At 36.4% G+C, this 18,743-nt stretch overlaps 1 protein-coding gene across 3 annotated transcripts in view; it reads right to left on the bottom strand.

Moving 5' to 3' along the window:
• The window catches only part of RANBP9 (RAN binding protein 9), a 40,978-nt gene that overhangs the window by 10,424 nt on the left and 11,811 nt on the right, over positions 1–18,743 (bottom strand). For all 3 annotated transcript variants that reach the window (XR_012585596.1, XM_074575841.1, XM_074575840.1), the window contains exons 3-7: positions 9,465–9,517; positions 7,257–7,424; positions 4,104–4,126; positions 1,875–2,059; positions 943–1,055 (exon numbers count right to left, since the gene is read on the bottom strand). Coding sequence is in view for 2 of the 3 variants with exons in the window: in XM_074575841.1 (XP_074431942.1) it covers positions 943–1,055; positions 1,875–2,059; positions 4,104–4,126; positions 7,257–7,424; positions 9,465–9,517 (542 nt within the window). In the remaining variant the exon portion in view is untranslated. The remainder of the gene's footprint in view (positions 1–942; positions 1,056–1,874; positions 2,060–4,103; positions 4,127–7,256; positions 7,425–9,464; positions 9,518–18,743) is intronic.

Consider the following 18,743-nt stretch of genomic DNA (forward strand, 5'->3'; position numbering starts at 1 on the left):
TAGAGCTAGATTAAGATTGCAGACACTCTTCTGCAATTTATTTCTCATTTTCTTTCCTTTATAAATAAGCACATACCAAACTATTGTCACCCAAGAACATCCAAATTGCATCCCACCTCCCACAGGCTCAATTTTGACTAAGAAAACCAAAATGTATTCTCTCTCACCTACAACACACACTTCCCAGTCGGGCTACAGTTGACTACGCCTTTCCATGACAGTTCCTGCTTCATTGATGCTCCTGTTGCTGTAACCCAGCACAAGGCACAAAAAGCCTCCCAGCTCTATCTGCCAACAGGGAAACTGATCCAAATGAAAACCAGCCCAACAAATGGGTTATTTTTCAACCAGAGCAGTTTCCCCGTATGGTACGTCATGCAGTCACACAAATGCTTGTGTGCGTACAGCAGGGATTTAAATGAGCGGGGAAGGCACTGTTTAATCAGGCTGCCAAACAGCGCTGCCACAGCAAGTCAGAACTAAACTGCTGTTAGTTCTCCTTATCCTCTTCCCCCTCACATCTGTAAGCAGGAAAACTCAAACTTGATTTAACTTACAAGGCATTCTCTAAACTCTACCCCTTTTCACAGTTGAGATAAAACTCTAAATGTTTGTCAAGACCGAGTTTTATATTCCTGTTTGTGACTGACCATTATCTCTCACAAACACTCGTTTAGAGTCATTATCCACATTTGTTTAAGACAGATCCCAGTTTTCCATTCAAGAGAAAGGTAATCCGCTACATCAAACAAGTTCCAAAGCATTAGTGCAGAAGTTCATCTTAACCAGCCGTTCATATGTATATAACTTTACATGACAGTAAAGAACTATACTATGGAGTAGTGCTGAAAGGAAATTCTACAATGATGCTTAAGAGAAAGTTTTACGTAATATTCGTTTAAGGGAGGAAAACAAAGGATGTAACATGCTTTCCAGGCTTACTTTGTCTATTTTTAATGGAAGCTAATTCTTCTAGCACAGTCTGGTCTGTGGATCTGGCGAATGCCTCTGCTGTTGCACAGTATCCATGGTGAACTAAGTAAGATGATACCATTCTAAAAATAAACAAAAACAAAACCCAGACACACTCATTAAACACAGGTAAGAAATCAAGAACTTCTTGAATGTAAAATCCCTTTTCTGAAAAAAAGTGACTAAATTAAAGAAATTGTATAGAAATTTCTGAATTTCAAGTAAAGTCAGACAAAAGCAATTCAGTTAAAGAGCCAGTATCTTCAAAACACTGTACAGAAGAACAATAACAAAAATAATCAATGTATAATTTTATTACGATGAATTTTAATAAAAATGATTCATCACCTAAAGGTAAGCTCAATTAAAGTATTACCTGCTAATTAAGCTTCTGGTTTTGCTCAATACATATGCTGAAGTGAAATGTCTGTACATTAAGTTTTTGTTTTCACTGAAGAAATACAAAATGCAAAGCCACAACCACAACCACCTTTTTTCCAAGCAAGGCACTACTGAGCCACAACTTAACCTGGCATGCTGAAGGCTGAGAATGTGAAGGGAAATTTCCAGAGCCCAAAGCATTAAAATTGCCCGTTACAACCACAGCATTTTTCTAAACTCCCCAACTCACGCTAGAGAGGTCACAGCAGAATAGAGGACTTACACACATCATTATAAACTCTCAATTAAGTAATGATGCAGATGTGTCTTCCCCCAAACATCTATTCATTCTCAATTTTATATGTATTTATTAAGCCCGTTACGTCAACAAAACTATTTATACTAGTTTTTAATACTATCTGTAATTTTTTGCACAAGACAGTAGTTACTTTGTTTTAAAGACCTCCGAAATCATGCAATTATAAACTTATTTCTAAAATGAACAATATTCAAAGTCTTACTTCTGAATCATTGTTTGCCACTCTCCTTCCCGATCTCCTATCGGAAATCTGTCAATCTGTGCTTGAATTTTGGTTCTCCATTCTCTCATATAGTCTTCAATATCAAATACAAATGGGTGTTGTCCAAAATTAGCATCCACAACCTCTCCTGGTGTTTGAAGCCCTACTGTAGGGTACAAGTTTGGCTGCAAGAAATTCTTTAATTAGTTTTTTCCTTTTATTCTAAATTCCCCACTTTTTTTTTCATCTCTGTAATAATATCCCCAATGTTACTAGTAGTGTGAAGAAGCAAATACCTCTGGATCATCTGTCCAGCAGTTAAAGCAACTTCTACTAATCCAACAATATAATGACTGATTAATTTTTATTCCCAGTGTTCACAATTTTTTCATTTTGAAATAAGAAAGCCTTACTGATCATTCTCTTTCTAGTCAGAAAATGCACTTTTTAAACTGTGCTAAAGTATACAACTTCTGGTTTCAATTTTACAAAAGATTAAACACCCAATTTTAAATGATTTTTAAAGACCAGGATTAAAGTTTCTTTTAAAAAGAGAACAAAAATTAAACTTACAAAGTGGGCCATTTTCCTTTTGGGGTGAAATACTTAAAACATCGCAGAATTTTAGTGGTAAGAACTGACAGGATAGAGAACTCATTAGCCTCAAAGTCCAAGTGTAGCGCCTAAAAAGAACTGTAACAGTGCATTGAAGTTCTCGTGAATTCCTGGACTTGTATCTAGAAAAAGACTTTAAAGCATTTATTGTTGTCTCAGTTTTATTTTCTGCTTAGAGATTAGGTCTCCATGCAAATTTGAAATATGCCAATATGAGAAAAATAAAATCTGCCTATTGGGATTAGAGTAACTTTCTTAAATTCAACTAGCATCTCAGAAATGGCAATGCATCTATTGAGGTTTTGGGTGGGTGGGGTTTTCTTGTTGTTTGGTTTTGTTTTTTTTTAATTTATGAATATACCTACATCATATTTACACTGCAATCAATGGTGGTATGGTATAATGGTATGCTCATCTACAGAACTATATGTCTAAATAAATTAAAGCTATCAAAAAGAAGGTATCAACATGCAGGTCAGTAGGAACACTGAAACGCAGTGAAATTAAAGAAAAAACCACTCTGTCTGTTAAAACCATGCCCAAACCAATCTTCTCCCCCTGCCCCCCTCCCCCTTTTATTTTCCCCTCCAAATAAACTTTGCTCATAGCGTTACCTAGTGTAGACTAATCAACCAAGCATAAGTCTCAAATCTTTTAAGGAGCTGAAAACAATCCATTCTAATGAGGAGGGGTCCAGCTTCAAACTTCAGATTACAGTGTCAGTTCTCCTGTGCTGGTACCACATGCTAGCAAGGAGCCCTCCTGGCATCCCACGGATCCAGGACAGTGTCAGTGGCTTCCTACATGAAGTAGCCAATCCTGTGGGGGGGCTGGGAGGCACCCTGTGTTATTGACTTCTTTTTTCCTTAATATCTGCCCTTGCCTCCTAAGGCCACAGCAAACAGAGTAGCTGGCCAGATGGAAGCGTGTCACACACTGCACCCTAACCAGATTAAATCAGAAATGAAGTGGATGAGGAAAAAAACCAAAGTCAGTCCAGTATCATGCCTTTACCAGTAGCATAGGGAACACATTTATAGCCATTTTAAGGAAAGTACAATTTAATTGACTGAAAAGCTAAAAGACTTCAGATATCTGCAGCTTTCTTAAAAAAAAATAATAATACTTTGATACATTTGATCTTATGGAATGAACAGTATAGAGAAAGATTTTGAAAATTAGGCACCAAGCATGAGTTACAGTGACCTTAGGTCTTAAGTAGTCAACCTTTCTGAATATGATACACAACTGCATACACTCATGTGTACACACATGCACAAAGCTGGTGTTTAATGTAGCTTTGACTTTGTAAGGCATTCATGTGTCAAAAAAATTATTTAATAAATACTGGTATGTATTATTTTCTGCTGAATTTCCATTAGAAATGCCTGAATGCTAAAAACCTGAAAAGGAAAACCCCTGTGAGGATCCGTTTAAAAACTTTTTGCTTCAATTAACAAATCATCACTGAAATGAGGAGGAGAAATATCTGATAGTAAATTGGTTAAGAAGATTATCATTGTATTTCCAAGAAGCATAAGGTAAATGCAAGTTACATGTGAAACCTCTGTTTATAATACACATGAAAGCTGTTTGAAAATGCACTTATCTTACCGGTAAATCTGTGAAAGCGATGCCTGTAATGAAAAGAAAATTAAGATTAATTCCCACATGTCTGCATTCTAGCCTCATTTTCTTACGTGTATCATTATTAGTTCAGAAAACTCACCCAAACTATCTCAAAAATAAGTAAAGTATGGTGACATCCATGATGCTTAGGCACAACTGATGTGCTTGAATAATAAAGGGCAGTATTTGGCAAAATGTAATTTTCATTCAAAAGCGCTCAATTTGCCCTCAACTTTTCAAAACAGGGCTTAAGATTTAGCAAACATCATACAGATACGCAGATTAAAAAAGTATGAAAATTCTGGCTATAGATGAAAACTAACAGGAAAAACGAGAATCTCTGAAGATATTTTTTCACTTGCTTGTCTTAATGCTGACACACCAAGATTTAACAGTTTCTTTGCTATTTCTTTTTCTTCATTAGTTGGCATTATCTTTACATAATACTCCAAACCAGTCTGGTAAATGTTTCACTCTAATCCACGCCAGGGTGGTTTGTTTCGGTTTTCAAACAGAAGAACTTAGTATCTTGTTATATAATTACAAACATCCATCTACCCATAAGACCAAGGCAGTGATTTTGCTGTCTCAGGATTAGAGAAAAATCTGACCACTATTCAGGAACTTCAAGCAATATTGTGGGAGGGAGGGGAAGCAGCTTTCAGTTAAAAAAATAAATAGCAGGAAATCTCCTTCTGACAGCCAAATGGTAGCAGTATTTCATAATTTCCTTTATTGTTGCAAGTATTTCTTCAATTTTATTTTTTTACGAGTGCATAATGATTTGAATCTACCTATCCCTTCAAACTCTTATTTTGTATCACTGACTTTTCAAATTTAAGAATAGAACAAAGCCTTTAACCTTTTCTCCTAAATTCCACCCCTGCTTTCCATCTCGATTCTTCACCGAGACTTCAAGTCTCAAGAGCATCTGGATTCCTTACTCACATCTTTGATACCAAAGAATGACATTTAAGAGTTAATCTGTTTCCTCCCATCACATCTCAAAGCTATCATTTTATCTATTACCTGTTCGCACCTTTTCTAAGCTATTACTACTTTCTCTGTTTGGCACATTTTGACTTCCAACTCACTCTTTTCCAAAATAATCATGGTAGTAGGCAAGACAGATAAATGATGACTGAGTGACATGTAGGCATTAGGGTCTGGGGCGGGGGGGGGGGCATGCTGGTTTTGTGTTTTTTTTTTTCAACCCAGGATTTCACACTTACATAAATAATTGCTTAGCCCTTTTGGCAGCATCAAATCCTAGGCTGAGCCAGAGATTTCCAACACTCTAGAGTACATCTGTGGCCCAGGGAAGAAACATAAACGTCCTCCAAGTCACAATTGTACAGAAATTCTGGACAATCAGTAGCAGCAGTAAGTCAGCAAGACAGCCAAAATTTCTAATTTCTTTTTCCCCTAAACACAGAATCAACATTACTGTGTTAGAAATTCAAGCTAGCAAAGCCCGCGACAGCAGAACAGCTGTCAGGTTTCCTTCTGAAATCCATAAAGTGTTTGTCAGAGTCTGGCTGTGACAGATGACATTTTGCTAGCCTCTCCTCACCTATGCCATTCTGCTCTCCTTTTCAAACAGATTTTAATCACTTGGCGTGTTGTTTCATAGTTGGCCTAGTCCAGTCTGCTTTAAGACCTCCACTGAAAGAGAAGGTTCTGCTCCTCCCTTATTAGCTCCTCCATGCATGTAACCAATAAGGGCAGTCAGAAAACCAGTGTCTCTGGTTGATCAACAATCTGATCGAACTCACCTGCAGGCACACTGTTACCAGTTCCAAAAAGGGAATAAGGCAAGACTACCCTTCTCAGCTTTAACCCAGTTAAAGATTAGGGTAAACACAACATGAGGCTGTTATCTTCCATTTTGACACATACCCTGAAACAGTGCCAAAAGAAACAACCATACAGTGCATGGTTCAAGTGTCCCACTGCTGTAGGTGTCAAGGTTTTAAGTCCAAGTATATAGACTCATGCAATTTAGAAGAAACATTAAATCACGATAAAATAGAATTACAGAAGTGATTACTTGGAATTGACTTCTAGAGCCACCCAAGCCCTGCTCTGAGTAAGGGCTGAGCAACTCCAAAGCTAGATCTGTTTGCTCGGGGCCTGAGCAAACAAACAAGCAGTCTTGTTCTGAGAGACAAGGAAAAGAATTTAAACCACGTTCTTCCCCTTACTACCTTCCAAACCTTCCTCGTGTTCGGCAATGTGAGAAAACAGAACAGTGACTTCAAGAGTCCCTATCTCAATAGCCTCCTATTTCATCTCAAGCTAGCCTCTCTTTTCCTTATCACATTTCCACCCATAACAAAAAACTTATTTCTTCTTTCTGAGCTTTATCCCTTGAAACTTCCTACTCCTCTCAGCACAATTCCAAGACATCTTTCCAAGCCCTTGCTCTCCCCTTAATGCAAGAAGTAGATTTTTTTCCCTTCTTTCTTTACACTCTGTATCTTTGCTCATTAAATTGCATTAACCAAAAAATTATATATATTGCATCAAAAAATTTAATTCTAACCCCTCCTGCCATCTTCAAACTCGAGTTGTCTTGCAGTGTTGCATAATGCTAAAATTTACTACAAGCATTTAACAGACTTAATTTTAGCACAGCTTGTATAATTCATAGCTTTAGCCCAACTATGCATGACTCCAGGCTGGGAACCCAAAAGACACTGTTCTCCAAAATATGTTCAAAATATTGCCCTTCTGATGTAAGGTTTTAATGAAGGCTAGATATGCCCAAACACAGTAGCAATGAGTTTTATCTATATCTGTTCTCCGGTTCTCTTGTATCTATTACTTTATGTTATATACATCAAGTATTATTTGTGGATGTAGTAGTGGAATTCATAAATGCCGGTCCTATGGAATGAGATGCTATGACAAATCCTTCCAAATTCACAAGGAATGTTAGTTAGGATGAATGTTAGGAATGGAAGCTGCACGAAAGAAATTATTTTTCCTTTCTTTCCTTATTCTTTAATTAATTCATGAATTATGAGACTATTGAAAGAACTATTTGAACACTTTGCTCCTGACATGAAGAGAGGTTCAGATTTACAACAGACTTACAGACTTAATGTTACCATTAAAGATAACAATTCTCCATACCCAAGCTGTGTCCATTCTTTGTGTAGAAGCAGGTATTATTGATAAGGTTGACACAACAACCAATGACATCACCCGTAGTAAACGTTGGGCCGTAGGGTTGTCCAGTTCCAGACGAACAGAATGAATGTCCATCATCTCCATGGTAACCATATGAATGTTTATCCCAACCTAGAGAACAAAAGCATTTGCAATTTACTCATTTCCTTTATTATGAAATAATGGAAAGACTACGCAAAGTTAGTATATTCTAACCACATTAATACAGTTAATTACTATGCTTAGCTTCTGATTTCTGAGATTTCTTATCTAACTAAAAAACCTGTTTCATTTAAAAAAAAGTGACAACTTCTTTTATCAAAATGGCTGAACAGGTAATTCCATTTGTAGTACATAACGGATAACGCAGCTCAGATAACACATTTTTCTCTTTAAGTGAACGCACAAAATTATCAACACCAAAAATATGATCAGCTACAATGTTGAGATTTGAAAAGCTATATGCAGATCTGACATGTCCCAATAAAGCAGTAAAGATTCTCCTGCTCTCCCTTTCATCTTGCAAAACTATTGCTACCATATGTCATAATCAAATTCTCCCTGGCTAAGACCCAAACACGCATCTCTGGGGAAACACATTTCTACTCCTGATTATTCTTAATGACGCTTCAGCACCAAGCAGTCTCTGCATAATAGCAGAATCTCCAGACTATAGTGCCACTAGCTTTGCTGCCCCTAAAAATTAAAAAAGAAGGAGGAAAAAAAAATTATCAATACAGGTGAAAGTCACAGCCAGCAGGCAAATCATTATGTATGCAAATATGGTGCTAATTTTGCAGATGAAGAAGCTGCAGAACCAGTTAAGAAGCTTCATATAGTTACACTACTCAAGGAAATTCACAGCAAGCAATTTTAGTCTGAGCTCATTTAAAAATACCTGTCTACGCTCCCTGCAATTCAATACTAAACAAAAACACATAGAAAAGGAATAAAATTTCAGGCACCACAAAATCTTTTTTTAAATGCCTATTCAAAATAATATAGAGCATGATCTTTAACACAAATCATCAAATTTCATACATATATACGTGCTCATTCTGACTATAACAATTTATACTGACAACTCAGATTATTTTTAAAGATTAAAGGATTGTGGGTTTATTCTTCTTCTGTCAAGTTGCTGTTTAAAAGGTTAATTTGAAACTATTTTCCATACTTAGGTCCTTAATCTGTATGATCAGTAGCTTCAGCTGGCACCACATTAGGCATCTCTGAGTAAATTAAATACCCCAAATTACCGCAGTTACATTGATTACTAGTATCTTTGATAACTATTTGCAATGCATCCTAAATCATACTCTAAACAAACTTAATGCCACCCATTCATCCCCCTTAGCTGGGCTCACAGTGTAAATGGGACTTGCCGTCATCATAAGGCCCTCTATCAGGACATTTGTGTGAGAAAGTACCAATGCAAAAGAAACAAAATACGGATACTCTAAGGTCAATTCAACATGATTTTATACTTGGATATTAGTAACAATTTCAAAAAAATAAGTGGTTTCTTGGTGGTTGGGTTTGTTGGGTTTCTTTTACATTTAAAGATCTATTAGAAAACCCCAACGCATACACACACACACACACAAAACTTCTTTAAATACTACACAGAGCTACTAGAGACAACTGTTAACAAGACCAGCATCCCTGGATGAAGCAGGTCAATGTAACAGTGAAAACTTAAAACTATGCTACACATCCTTACTATTGAGGCTGGAAAGGTAACAGTACAGAAACTGACAGCAGGAAAGCTCATTCCATGTTTGACAGAAAGTTTTTATCATAGTAGCTCATCTTTATTGCTAGAAATTAGGTTTACAGAGAAAGAAAATCTATAGCTGCTTTTCTATCAGGAAACATGATGAAATTTTTAAAATGTATCTGTTTGCTAAAAAGCACCTCCATAATGTTATAAATAACACTAAGAGTTGATGGGAGTAACACAAGAGCAAATGTACCGGAAAACAAATAAGAAAAAGCTAAACTTTTTAGCTGTAAGCTTTACATAATGTACATAACAGATAAAACAGAGAGAGATGTCATGCTACACTCTCTGTTGCTTACCAGAAACTTCCCATCAGTGTCAAGCATATTTTAAAAACACTATTAACCAATATAAGTAACTTACCAAATGTAATAATTGCTGAAACATACCTGGTAGTCTGTTCATGTTCACACCCTGTGCTGAAAGCCCAATTCCCATGTAACTGTAAAAATGAAAGAACAAAAAAAATTTATCTGTCTCTTACAAAAATATATATCTATGTGGGATATTGCCAAGAAACACTATGCTGATTAATCATATACCAATTAAGCTGCTGAGAGGTCATTTAATACTGGCACAACAGCAAGGAAACTGAAAAGTAATTCCCGATACATACTGTATACAGACAGACTCTGTCCCTCCAAGAGGTGAGGACAACTATTCTCTTTTAGGCATCCTGGGTTATTGATGGAGAATACTGCTATTAGCCATAAAGCTTAAAGCATGAATGAAGAAAGCCAAAGGTCATGTCTTATTTTGAAAGTAGGGGTAAAGCTATACACATACCAATCTCATCACCTTCCATGTAAATAATCACATTTAGCAGATAAACTGGAATGAGTAATTTTACAAAATGCATGCAAAACTGTGCATTATTTCAGCAGCAAAATGCATCCTTGCATTTATGAAAAGATCAGACGAAAACACTGAAGGCCTGTATCACGGAGCAGAATGCTATCTTGAGAAATTTACCAGCAATGTTACTTAGCTGTTGGCAAACTACAGAGGGAAAACATTTTTCATTTGCTGACCAGCAATCCTGAGTTAAACAAGTTATGTGTAGGTCAATAAAGTCCCAGTCAGCTTTACAAAGGTAGTTTTAATAAAGTCAGCGTCCAGTGCAATTGTTAGCAATTTAATAACAAATACTGCAAAGTTGAAATTAATAATTCCCTCCCCCAGAAATCACCCTATTTGAAGTTTGTAAAATCAGTTTTTCTTCTGTTTCTTAAGCAAAAGTCATTTTGTGACCAAGATGACAGGAAACCAAAGAGAAAAAACAGCACAATGAAAAGCTAAGCTTTCACCCTGCCCCCAAAACACCAAAGCCCACCAACTAAAAGCAAGCATCCAAGAATTGCCTAAACCTAACATTTCCTAGTTTAACAAAACATGCAAATCATTTTGACACTAGTTCAAATTAGTTAATATCAATTTATCATGAAATAATTAATAATATGTATGAAAAAAAAATTCACCCATGCCAATTTGAAAACAGTTTAAGAGAACAAACGTGACCTTTGTATTCCCATCTCATAAAATGCTAATTTAAAGCAACTATTCTACTAGGAACTACAGGTCAATCTGCTATTTTAAATACATTTAATATAGAATGAAACTGAGCAGGAAATCTCAGAAGTCATATGCTTAACTGTGTACTGGGCTTTGTTTTTTCTAGTGATCACTTCCAACAGTTACCTTAACTGCTTCTGTGTTCGACATTTACAAAGCCCTTCTCTGATCATTTCTAACATATGATACCCATCTTTGTCTACCTCCAACATCCCACCACCGTGAAATGGAACCTCAGAAACATATAAAGCAGATACTACATTTAGAGATACCGAAGAGCTGAAGCAAAGGGCAACAAACAAAAGGATTAGTCTTTGCTGCATTGCTAATTACATTACTAAGGCACCACTGCAGCAGCAGAGTCAACAAAACAATTGGAAATGAAAGCAACAAGTGGAAAACTCTTGATTTTGTCTTAAACAGTAAAGGCAGAATTGTTATTAGCATAGTCTGGAGTTTGATGCATGAAGGATTCTCACGTAAAGACTGAAAATCCATTATTGTAAAGTCTCCTGTTAAGGAGACTTTATTAAAGAAATTTATTTTTAAAAATAATTTTAGATAACAAAGACCTCCACTGACTGCAAAAAGCCTTTCAATGTAAGTCATATTAAAAAAAAAAATCCTTCATCCTACTCAAAATTTCATTTCAGTACTCTTATAGAAACAAGATTAAGGGTACAGAAAAACATGAAACGCTAGATAGAAAATCATCATCTAGGTAATATTTTGGTACCGCCTGTTTTTTCTCCTTCAGATATAACAATTTCTGAGCCCCCTCTTTAACACAGTAACAACTGTAAACACGAACTGGACCCACCGTATTTAATACAGCTGGGAACAAGGATTTTTTTTACCCATTAGCAACGACTAGAAGGCACTAGGCACTGACACCATCTCAGTAAGAAGATGGATGTTAGTATATATTTTTCCCTGGGATTCACTTACAACTACTTGGAATGTAAGCACCATTTCATCAAGGAGACGTGATATTCATAGAAACTCAAGTAAAGTCAGATTAAGACATTTCAAATAATTAACACATTACAGACATCTTTCAAAAGGAAAAAGGAATGGCTGCAATTTACGGTTTGGAAGTGAGTGAAATTAAAGGCTCATCAATTAAGCTAATTTATTATTTGTTATAGTTGATGGATAGCTAATCTCATGTTCAGCTAGATGTAGTACAGTATAAATTGAGAAGGAAAACAGTAGCATGACAGCCAGGCTCTAAAATTTCATCCACACGAGCTGTATTTATGCCAAACCACTACATGTAATTGTTTTTCTTCTGGCACCTGTAAGCTTCATAGGCTTAAAAAGACTTTTTTGCTTGGTTTTTAAAGACACTTAGCTCATATTTAGATCCAGAGTCACTTTCTGCAAAAACACTTGCTTCAGTGGGAGGAATTACATAAATTGCCCTCCTGTTCACATATCATGTGTCTCAGAATCTAGAGAAAAACAGTAGCAAAGCTATGTATTTAAGTTTTTCTCCCTTACTCCATGATAAAAATGCAGGGCAGCACAAGAAGCAGACACGCTAGCACACAGGTGCAATGGAGGCACAGACTGTTCTCAGTCAGTTCATGATACATTTCCTGCTGTCCTGTCACACGAATGGGTTTGGTCTAGGAGATTGCCACAGACGGGAAGAACAGGTCCACTTAGGATATGTCATGCCATAACAGCATGCCTGAGGAAACAGAGGTGTCAACACCAGGAAGCAACACGCTCAGGCCAACACGTTGCACCTTCCAAAAACGGCCACAACACAGCGTGGTTTGAGAGACTAGGGAGGGTGAGTAATGGTGTGGTTCTGATGTCACCTCCCTCATCACTTCCCTCCGTACCTGTGGATGGTGCCTCCACCTCAGCTCTCCAGCCGTAAACATCCTTGGCTGCTGCGCTGGGAGGATCACTTACCTAGGCAAGTGGCAGCGAGTGGCCTGGGACCCTTCTTTTTTTATGAAGAATCCCGTCTCTCTAAGCATTTCAGTCCCATCAGTTGCTACTCATCACCTCATTAAAGTGCTCAAGTCTTCTAGGAGCTCATAAAATTACAAACAACATATAAAACCACTCATGGAATACAGGAAGTCAACCCATGAGAGACTGAAATAAAAGACTGAAAACCAATTTAAAGTGCAGCCAAATTAGTATTAAGGACCAAGAAAGCAAGCACATCTTACATACTCTTGATTTTTCATTTCAAATTTTATTTATTATTGTTCCAGTTCATTAAAGATACAGACTACTACTTTAATGTCTCAGCACATCTTCCAGTTTACACTTCACAACTGCAAGTCAAATAGAAATTTTTAGGTATACTACGAAACTACAAAGAGTTTCAAATTTGCTGAAGATTCAACTTTTTGCCACAAAGCAAAATAAAAGGCAATGTCAAAAATACAGGCACTATGATATCTATTTTTTTCCCCTAACACAGACTGAAAAGCCTAGGCTTCTCTGCAGTGAAACGTATAACAAGCATCAAGCTCACAATAACTATTTTCTCCTCAAGCTCCTTCCAGTCAAAGAGCTAAATTCACATTTTTGCTGGAGCCTAAAGTTTCTACTTGGATGCCTGAAGAGACTAAGTGCGAGAAATAAAAAAAAGCAGAATCAAATAGAAGGAAAAAAATAGCAATAAGAGATGGTACAGAACTGGAGACTGCTAAAACATAAGGGAAAAAAACCAACCAACCCAGAAGTTCATACAACAGATACGCAATTCTGATTTTTGTGTGAAGCTGTTCCGTTAGATCTTTTAGCCACTGTATTGAAGGTGTATGGAAAATCTTTCAATATAGAAGTTGATAATAATCAGAATTCAGCCTAATTATATCCTATCCCTCCCATTTCATAAAAAGGAATACAGAATCTCAAAAACTATATCACATCACAGGTACCTCATAAAGCTTACTAGTAGCTAAAGATAAATTTAAGTACTAAATAACCGCTTCTCTTGTTAAAAAGAAAAAAAAATTAAAAATCCACACTGTATTTGAAAAGACAAGTATAATAATTGAGCATATCTTTAAGTAATAAAAAAACCTATAATAGCCTCCCCGCTACAGATATTTCATTAGCAACCTGCTATCTGGAAAGAGTGAAATTGCGTCTGACTCCCACTGTGCCTACATGTTCTATTAAAGACAGTATAAACTGGGGACCCGCTAGATCATGCTTCGAAATCCAAGCTGTTTTGGTGATAATGATCACCAAAAGTGATCAACTTGGTATCTTTATCACCTACACACTATATATTTAAAGAAAGCAACTTCAACCATACGGTGGTAAAACCTAAGTTACCATAATATCTGTAAGGAACCTAAGGTCCAAGCACTAACAGACATTCACACTCCTAAATAATGTTAACTGAGAATATATCCTAATGTTTCAAATGCATTGACTATGAAGAAAAGTAAAATTAACACACTGAAAAAAATGGTAGGCTACACAACAGGTGCAGCTTGTTTTGCTATCAAGTTTGTTTCTTAGAAAGTGGTACAACTAGAAAAAACTGCAACACCCGTAAGAATTTTAAGACTAAATGACCTTCTAAAGGGCCTTCACAACTGACTGACTGGCAAGGATGTAAAAAGTTTGAATAATGTTCTCCTATAGTTTTCTACACTGTCTTCGCTGACACTATACTATAAGGTCAGCAATACAGCACACTAAAAAAGTATCTAAATTTCATCTTTAATATAATTACTCTGCATTAAAATTTTTCAGGAATATGCTAATCCAAGATTTTTATTGTCTGCACAATCACAATAAGAAATGAGCTGTTAAATTTTTCTCTATTTAAATGTTTCAAAATATGCCATAGACAGTTTGAGTCTTTCATTTCAAATTGAAAACAAGTTTAATTTTATGGAATGTTTCCAAGGAAACAGTATTTTGAACACGATAAACCCAGGTTTCAGATGAATCCAGTTCTAGGGGGAGGGAAGGAAGCCAGGCAGTCATCTTGCACAGCACTTCAAATTGTTATTCCTGTAAAATTTTGCTTGTGATACCTATAATGTTCCTAGAAAGATTCCCATTTACTGACAGCCCTCACACTTTCTGAGGTTGCACAATTTCTGTCTCATGACACTTCTCCCTAAGGTCTAAAGCTTTTTTGAGGACCATACTGTCAGAAAAGAAAAATAGATAGAAAATGATATAATACAAGTCCAGGCAGCAGCAGGATTATCATCTATACACTACATTTATATGAATGAACCTCATAAGAAAAAAATAACTTAAAAGATTTTGCAAGAAGCAGGGACCAAGAAATTAAATACATTATCTTGACTTTCTTTTTAAATTAGAAATCTTAATTTCTAGAAAACATCAACAAAGAAATAAAACTCCCTTGTTCCAGTTCCGCATATTTCTGACCAGTTAAACACAAACTTCGAATAATCCTCTTACACATTTAGTTGCTGTTTATTTCTGTCAAATGTCTGGTGAGGTATACTCAGGTGAAAACTGATACAGTTTAAGAAAAGATATGCTTGCTGATTCATGACGCAATCTCTTCTTGCAGCTGCTGCAATTCAAATGAAGGCACTAATGCAAGAAAGCTACTGCAGACTTTATTGGATTCTACTCTATACACAAGTACTCGCTAATAACGATGCAAGACATGCTTATATGTAAATGGAGACTGAGTCTTGTATTGTATTGACTGAGTGTTGTATGAGACTTGCATGTTGTTGTGACAAATGCCTGTTATCATAACAAATAACTGCTGAGGACACATCAAAACTATAAAAATAGGTCTTCAGACTGCACGAAGTTTTTACATTAGATTAGTAGTGTACAAAACAAATACAAACAAAACAGCAACTGACAACGTTCTGTATTTTGTTTATTGGTTTATGTTTTTGTTGCGAACAAGAAAATGGGTATACTGCATGATAAAGGAAAAGCCAACTTACTGCAACAGAAACAATTTGCAGTAATAGTATGGTTTCTGTTTAGAGTTACACATACATGCTCTAGAAGACAACAAAGCATTTGTATTTCACAAATATCACTCAAACACACTAAACCAGCTTAAGCTAAACCATAGGCATAGGTGTCATGAAAACTCAAGCTTAATTCTCATGGTATTTTTTGTTTTGGATAGTTTTTCCTTTTTTACTTCTTCACAATGCATACAAGAGAACTGCCAAAACAACAGATGACTTATTGTATGGCCAATGTTAAAGAACAGCCATAATCCAGCCTTACTAACACTGCTTTACCAAAAAGCATATTCATTACTTGTAGTAACATTTTATTTTAGTGCAGAACATTTAGAACTTACACATGCAATACAAAGCATGCCCATGAAGATCTGCCTCAGTACAACCACACCACAGACTTAACAACCATGCTCGCAAGTGTAAGCTAAGTGCTATCTGCTAAAAGACTAATGCATTTCTAAACTTAGCTTTCATTTTATTCTTCTAGATGGCTTATGACTTCCAATTCTTGTTTTAATTCTTCTTTTAAAAAAAAGCACATCTGCTTACAGGATTTTGGATTTTAAGCATACATCTTCCTGAGCCGTTCTAAAAGCACTAAAGACTATCTAGATGTAAATAGCATCACTATCGCTTGCTCATTGCTAGTAATTGTATTTACGAATCAAAGAATAAGATAAAGAATGGACAAAAATTCAAGACACCAAGGATAAAGATGTCTTCCCCAAAAGTTCATTTTCCCTGTGAAAGAAACACATTAAAAGTATCTCCTGGTGAAAGATATAAAAAAACAAAAAGCTGTATTTAAACTAAAATTAAGTGGGCATAAGCTGAGACCACGATCAAAAGTAGCACTCCCACCCTCCTGCATGCTCATTTCTGGCCCAAATTCCCCTCTCTTTTGCTGCCATAGCTACTCATGAAGCGATACAAACAGCCATAGTGGAGAACGAACCTGGCTGAAAACTAACTCACTCTTGAGGTGAACTTTTGGAGAATAAGCTACCTGATCAGGTCTACCACAAAGCTGACACAAACAGTCATGAACTGGGACAAGGGAAGCAAACTCACTGAGTGTTCAGAGACCGCTTCTCCTCATGGCCAAACCACCACAAAGTCTTCAAACTATGGTTTAGAGTAAGAATTTAAAACATTCAAAAACCATTGCCCTGACTGGAAATGGAGAGATTCATTTCAAGAATCAATATGATTGATTTCTAAGACTGAAATTCATGTAGAAATGGGCAATCACTCAGTAAATCATACACACATAAGCTGTTTACAACATAAAATAATGGAACAGCATTTTGCTTCTGAAAGCCAGGTAGCTAGTGGATACCTTTGACAGCTGCTTGGAAAGTGGAACCAGAGTATGCTTACGCCCAGTATGAAATGCCACAGAGTGCAACCTAAGGTTACAGCAAAGCTCATAGACTCTCAACCAAGAGAGATGATAGATGACTCTTCACCATTAAAGGACACCCACAGCCAACAGCACAAAGCTATCAGATTTGTAGTTTACATAAATTATGACAGTATCATGCAAGTATCTTTAGTTGTGTAAAAGAGGAAAACGTTAACTGGGATCTGAAATAAAGTATTAACTGTGGGGCTGTTAAGGCAGATGCATTACCACTTTACACAAAGACAGAGGATCTAAATATGTAAAAGACTAGTGGAAATGAACTCAGTAAAATGCAGCATAAGAAAACTGAAATCAACATTTGAGAGAGACCAGAATGCCTCATTTGGATATACCTACCTAGCTTAGAGAACAGCCACCATGGTGATCATTTTTGGAAAGCGAGGGGACAGTACAGTGTTATAACAGATTTAGAGACTAAGGGCTTACATCTCCAAACGACAATAACAGGTCGACAGGACTTAGCACACCCTTGTTCTTTCACGTTCCTAGACTACCAATGTAGCTTCCTTTAGTTAAGCTCCTATTCTAGAAAAATAGATGAAACTAAAATTAGAGTTGTATGTAAAAGGCAACAAAAAGCCTATCTCATTCCCTTGAGTAGTGTATTAAGAAATACAGAATAAAAGCTATGAACATTACTTCTGGTTCTCTGATAGATCATTTACAAATGTGGACTGCGTTAATAGCTTATAAAGGTTTAATTTAAAGGTACAACTATGTTTAACTTCCCCAATCATACCAGAATTTTTCACAGTACTTGCTGCAATACTCTGCTTTAACTGACATATATACGTATTTATTTATTTTTCAATTAACTAGGGATTCCCACAGATATGCAGTTATAATTTATTGCAGTTAATATTCTCCTTCCTAGCATGCTTTCTAATCACCACCTTGGTACTGTTCCCCATACTTACAGCCATTACTCATCTACTGTTATCATCTCCAATTGCTCACATCACTGTCCACAATGTTCCACATGAAGCCAAACAAAACAAAGCAAAACAGAGTATAAAAGGAGAATGTAAATAAACAGAGGTCTTCAGACTGCAAAAGGAGACATGAAATTAAGGAAGAAAACTGAAGAAATACAGAACAACAGAAAATATTTACAGAGCAACATGACAGCAGGTTAGCACTTTTAAGAAGAATTTAAAAATATTTAAGATAATTATTTCACATGTCTGTACTGTAGCAGCACATAAAAGACCTTGGGACTCTTCATGCCAAACACTGTAAAAATACCAAACAGTTTTTGTTTGAATGATATTTCAACCTTATTACTTTTATTGACTGTAATTCTCACTTCCCTTTTTCTCATCTGTTGCTGCATGGCCCTATCAGCCCTCACTGAGACATCAAAAAGCAACTTCAGTCTTCGTCTGCTCTGCAGCACCAACCTCCATACCCATTTCTTACTTCCTAGTAAGGCTGCTTTCATGCTTTCTTCAATGTGTCCATAATGCCTAGAAGTTGATCATCATGAACATCTGCAAAATTAACGTATTATGCACCTTCAAATTCCTACTCAAGACTGTTACCCCCCAAATACATAAAGAATTTAATGACCTAGGTCACCAGTGTGACAAAACCAACACTTGTCTCACACACAGACAGCTATGATAAGCTATACTGGAAGCCATGCCACATCCATGCACTATGCTAAGAAGAGCTACGCTCCTTCAGAAGAGCAGAATAATCTT

This window comes from Larus michahellis, chromosome 2 (genome assembly GCF_964199755.1).
Source record: "Larus michahellis chromosome 2, bLarMic1.1, whole genome shotgun sequence".
Classification (NCBI taxonomy): Eukaryota; Metazoa; Chordata; class Aves; order Charadriiformes; family Laridae; genus Larus; species Larus michahellis.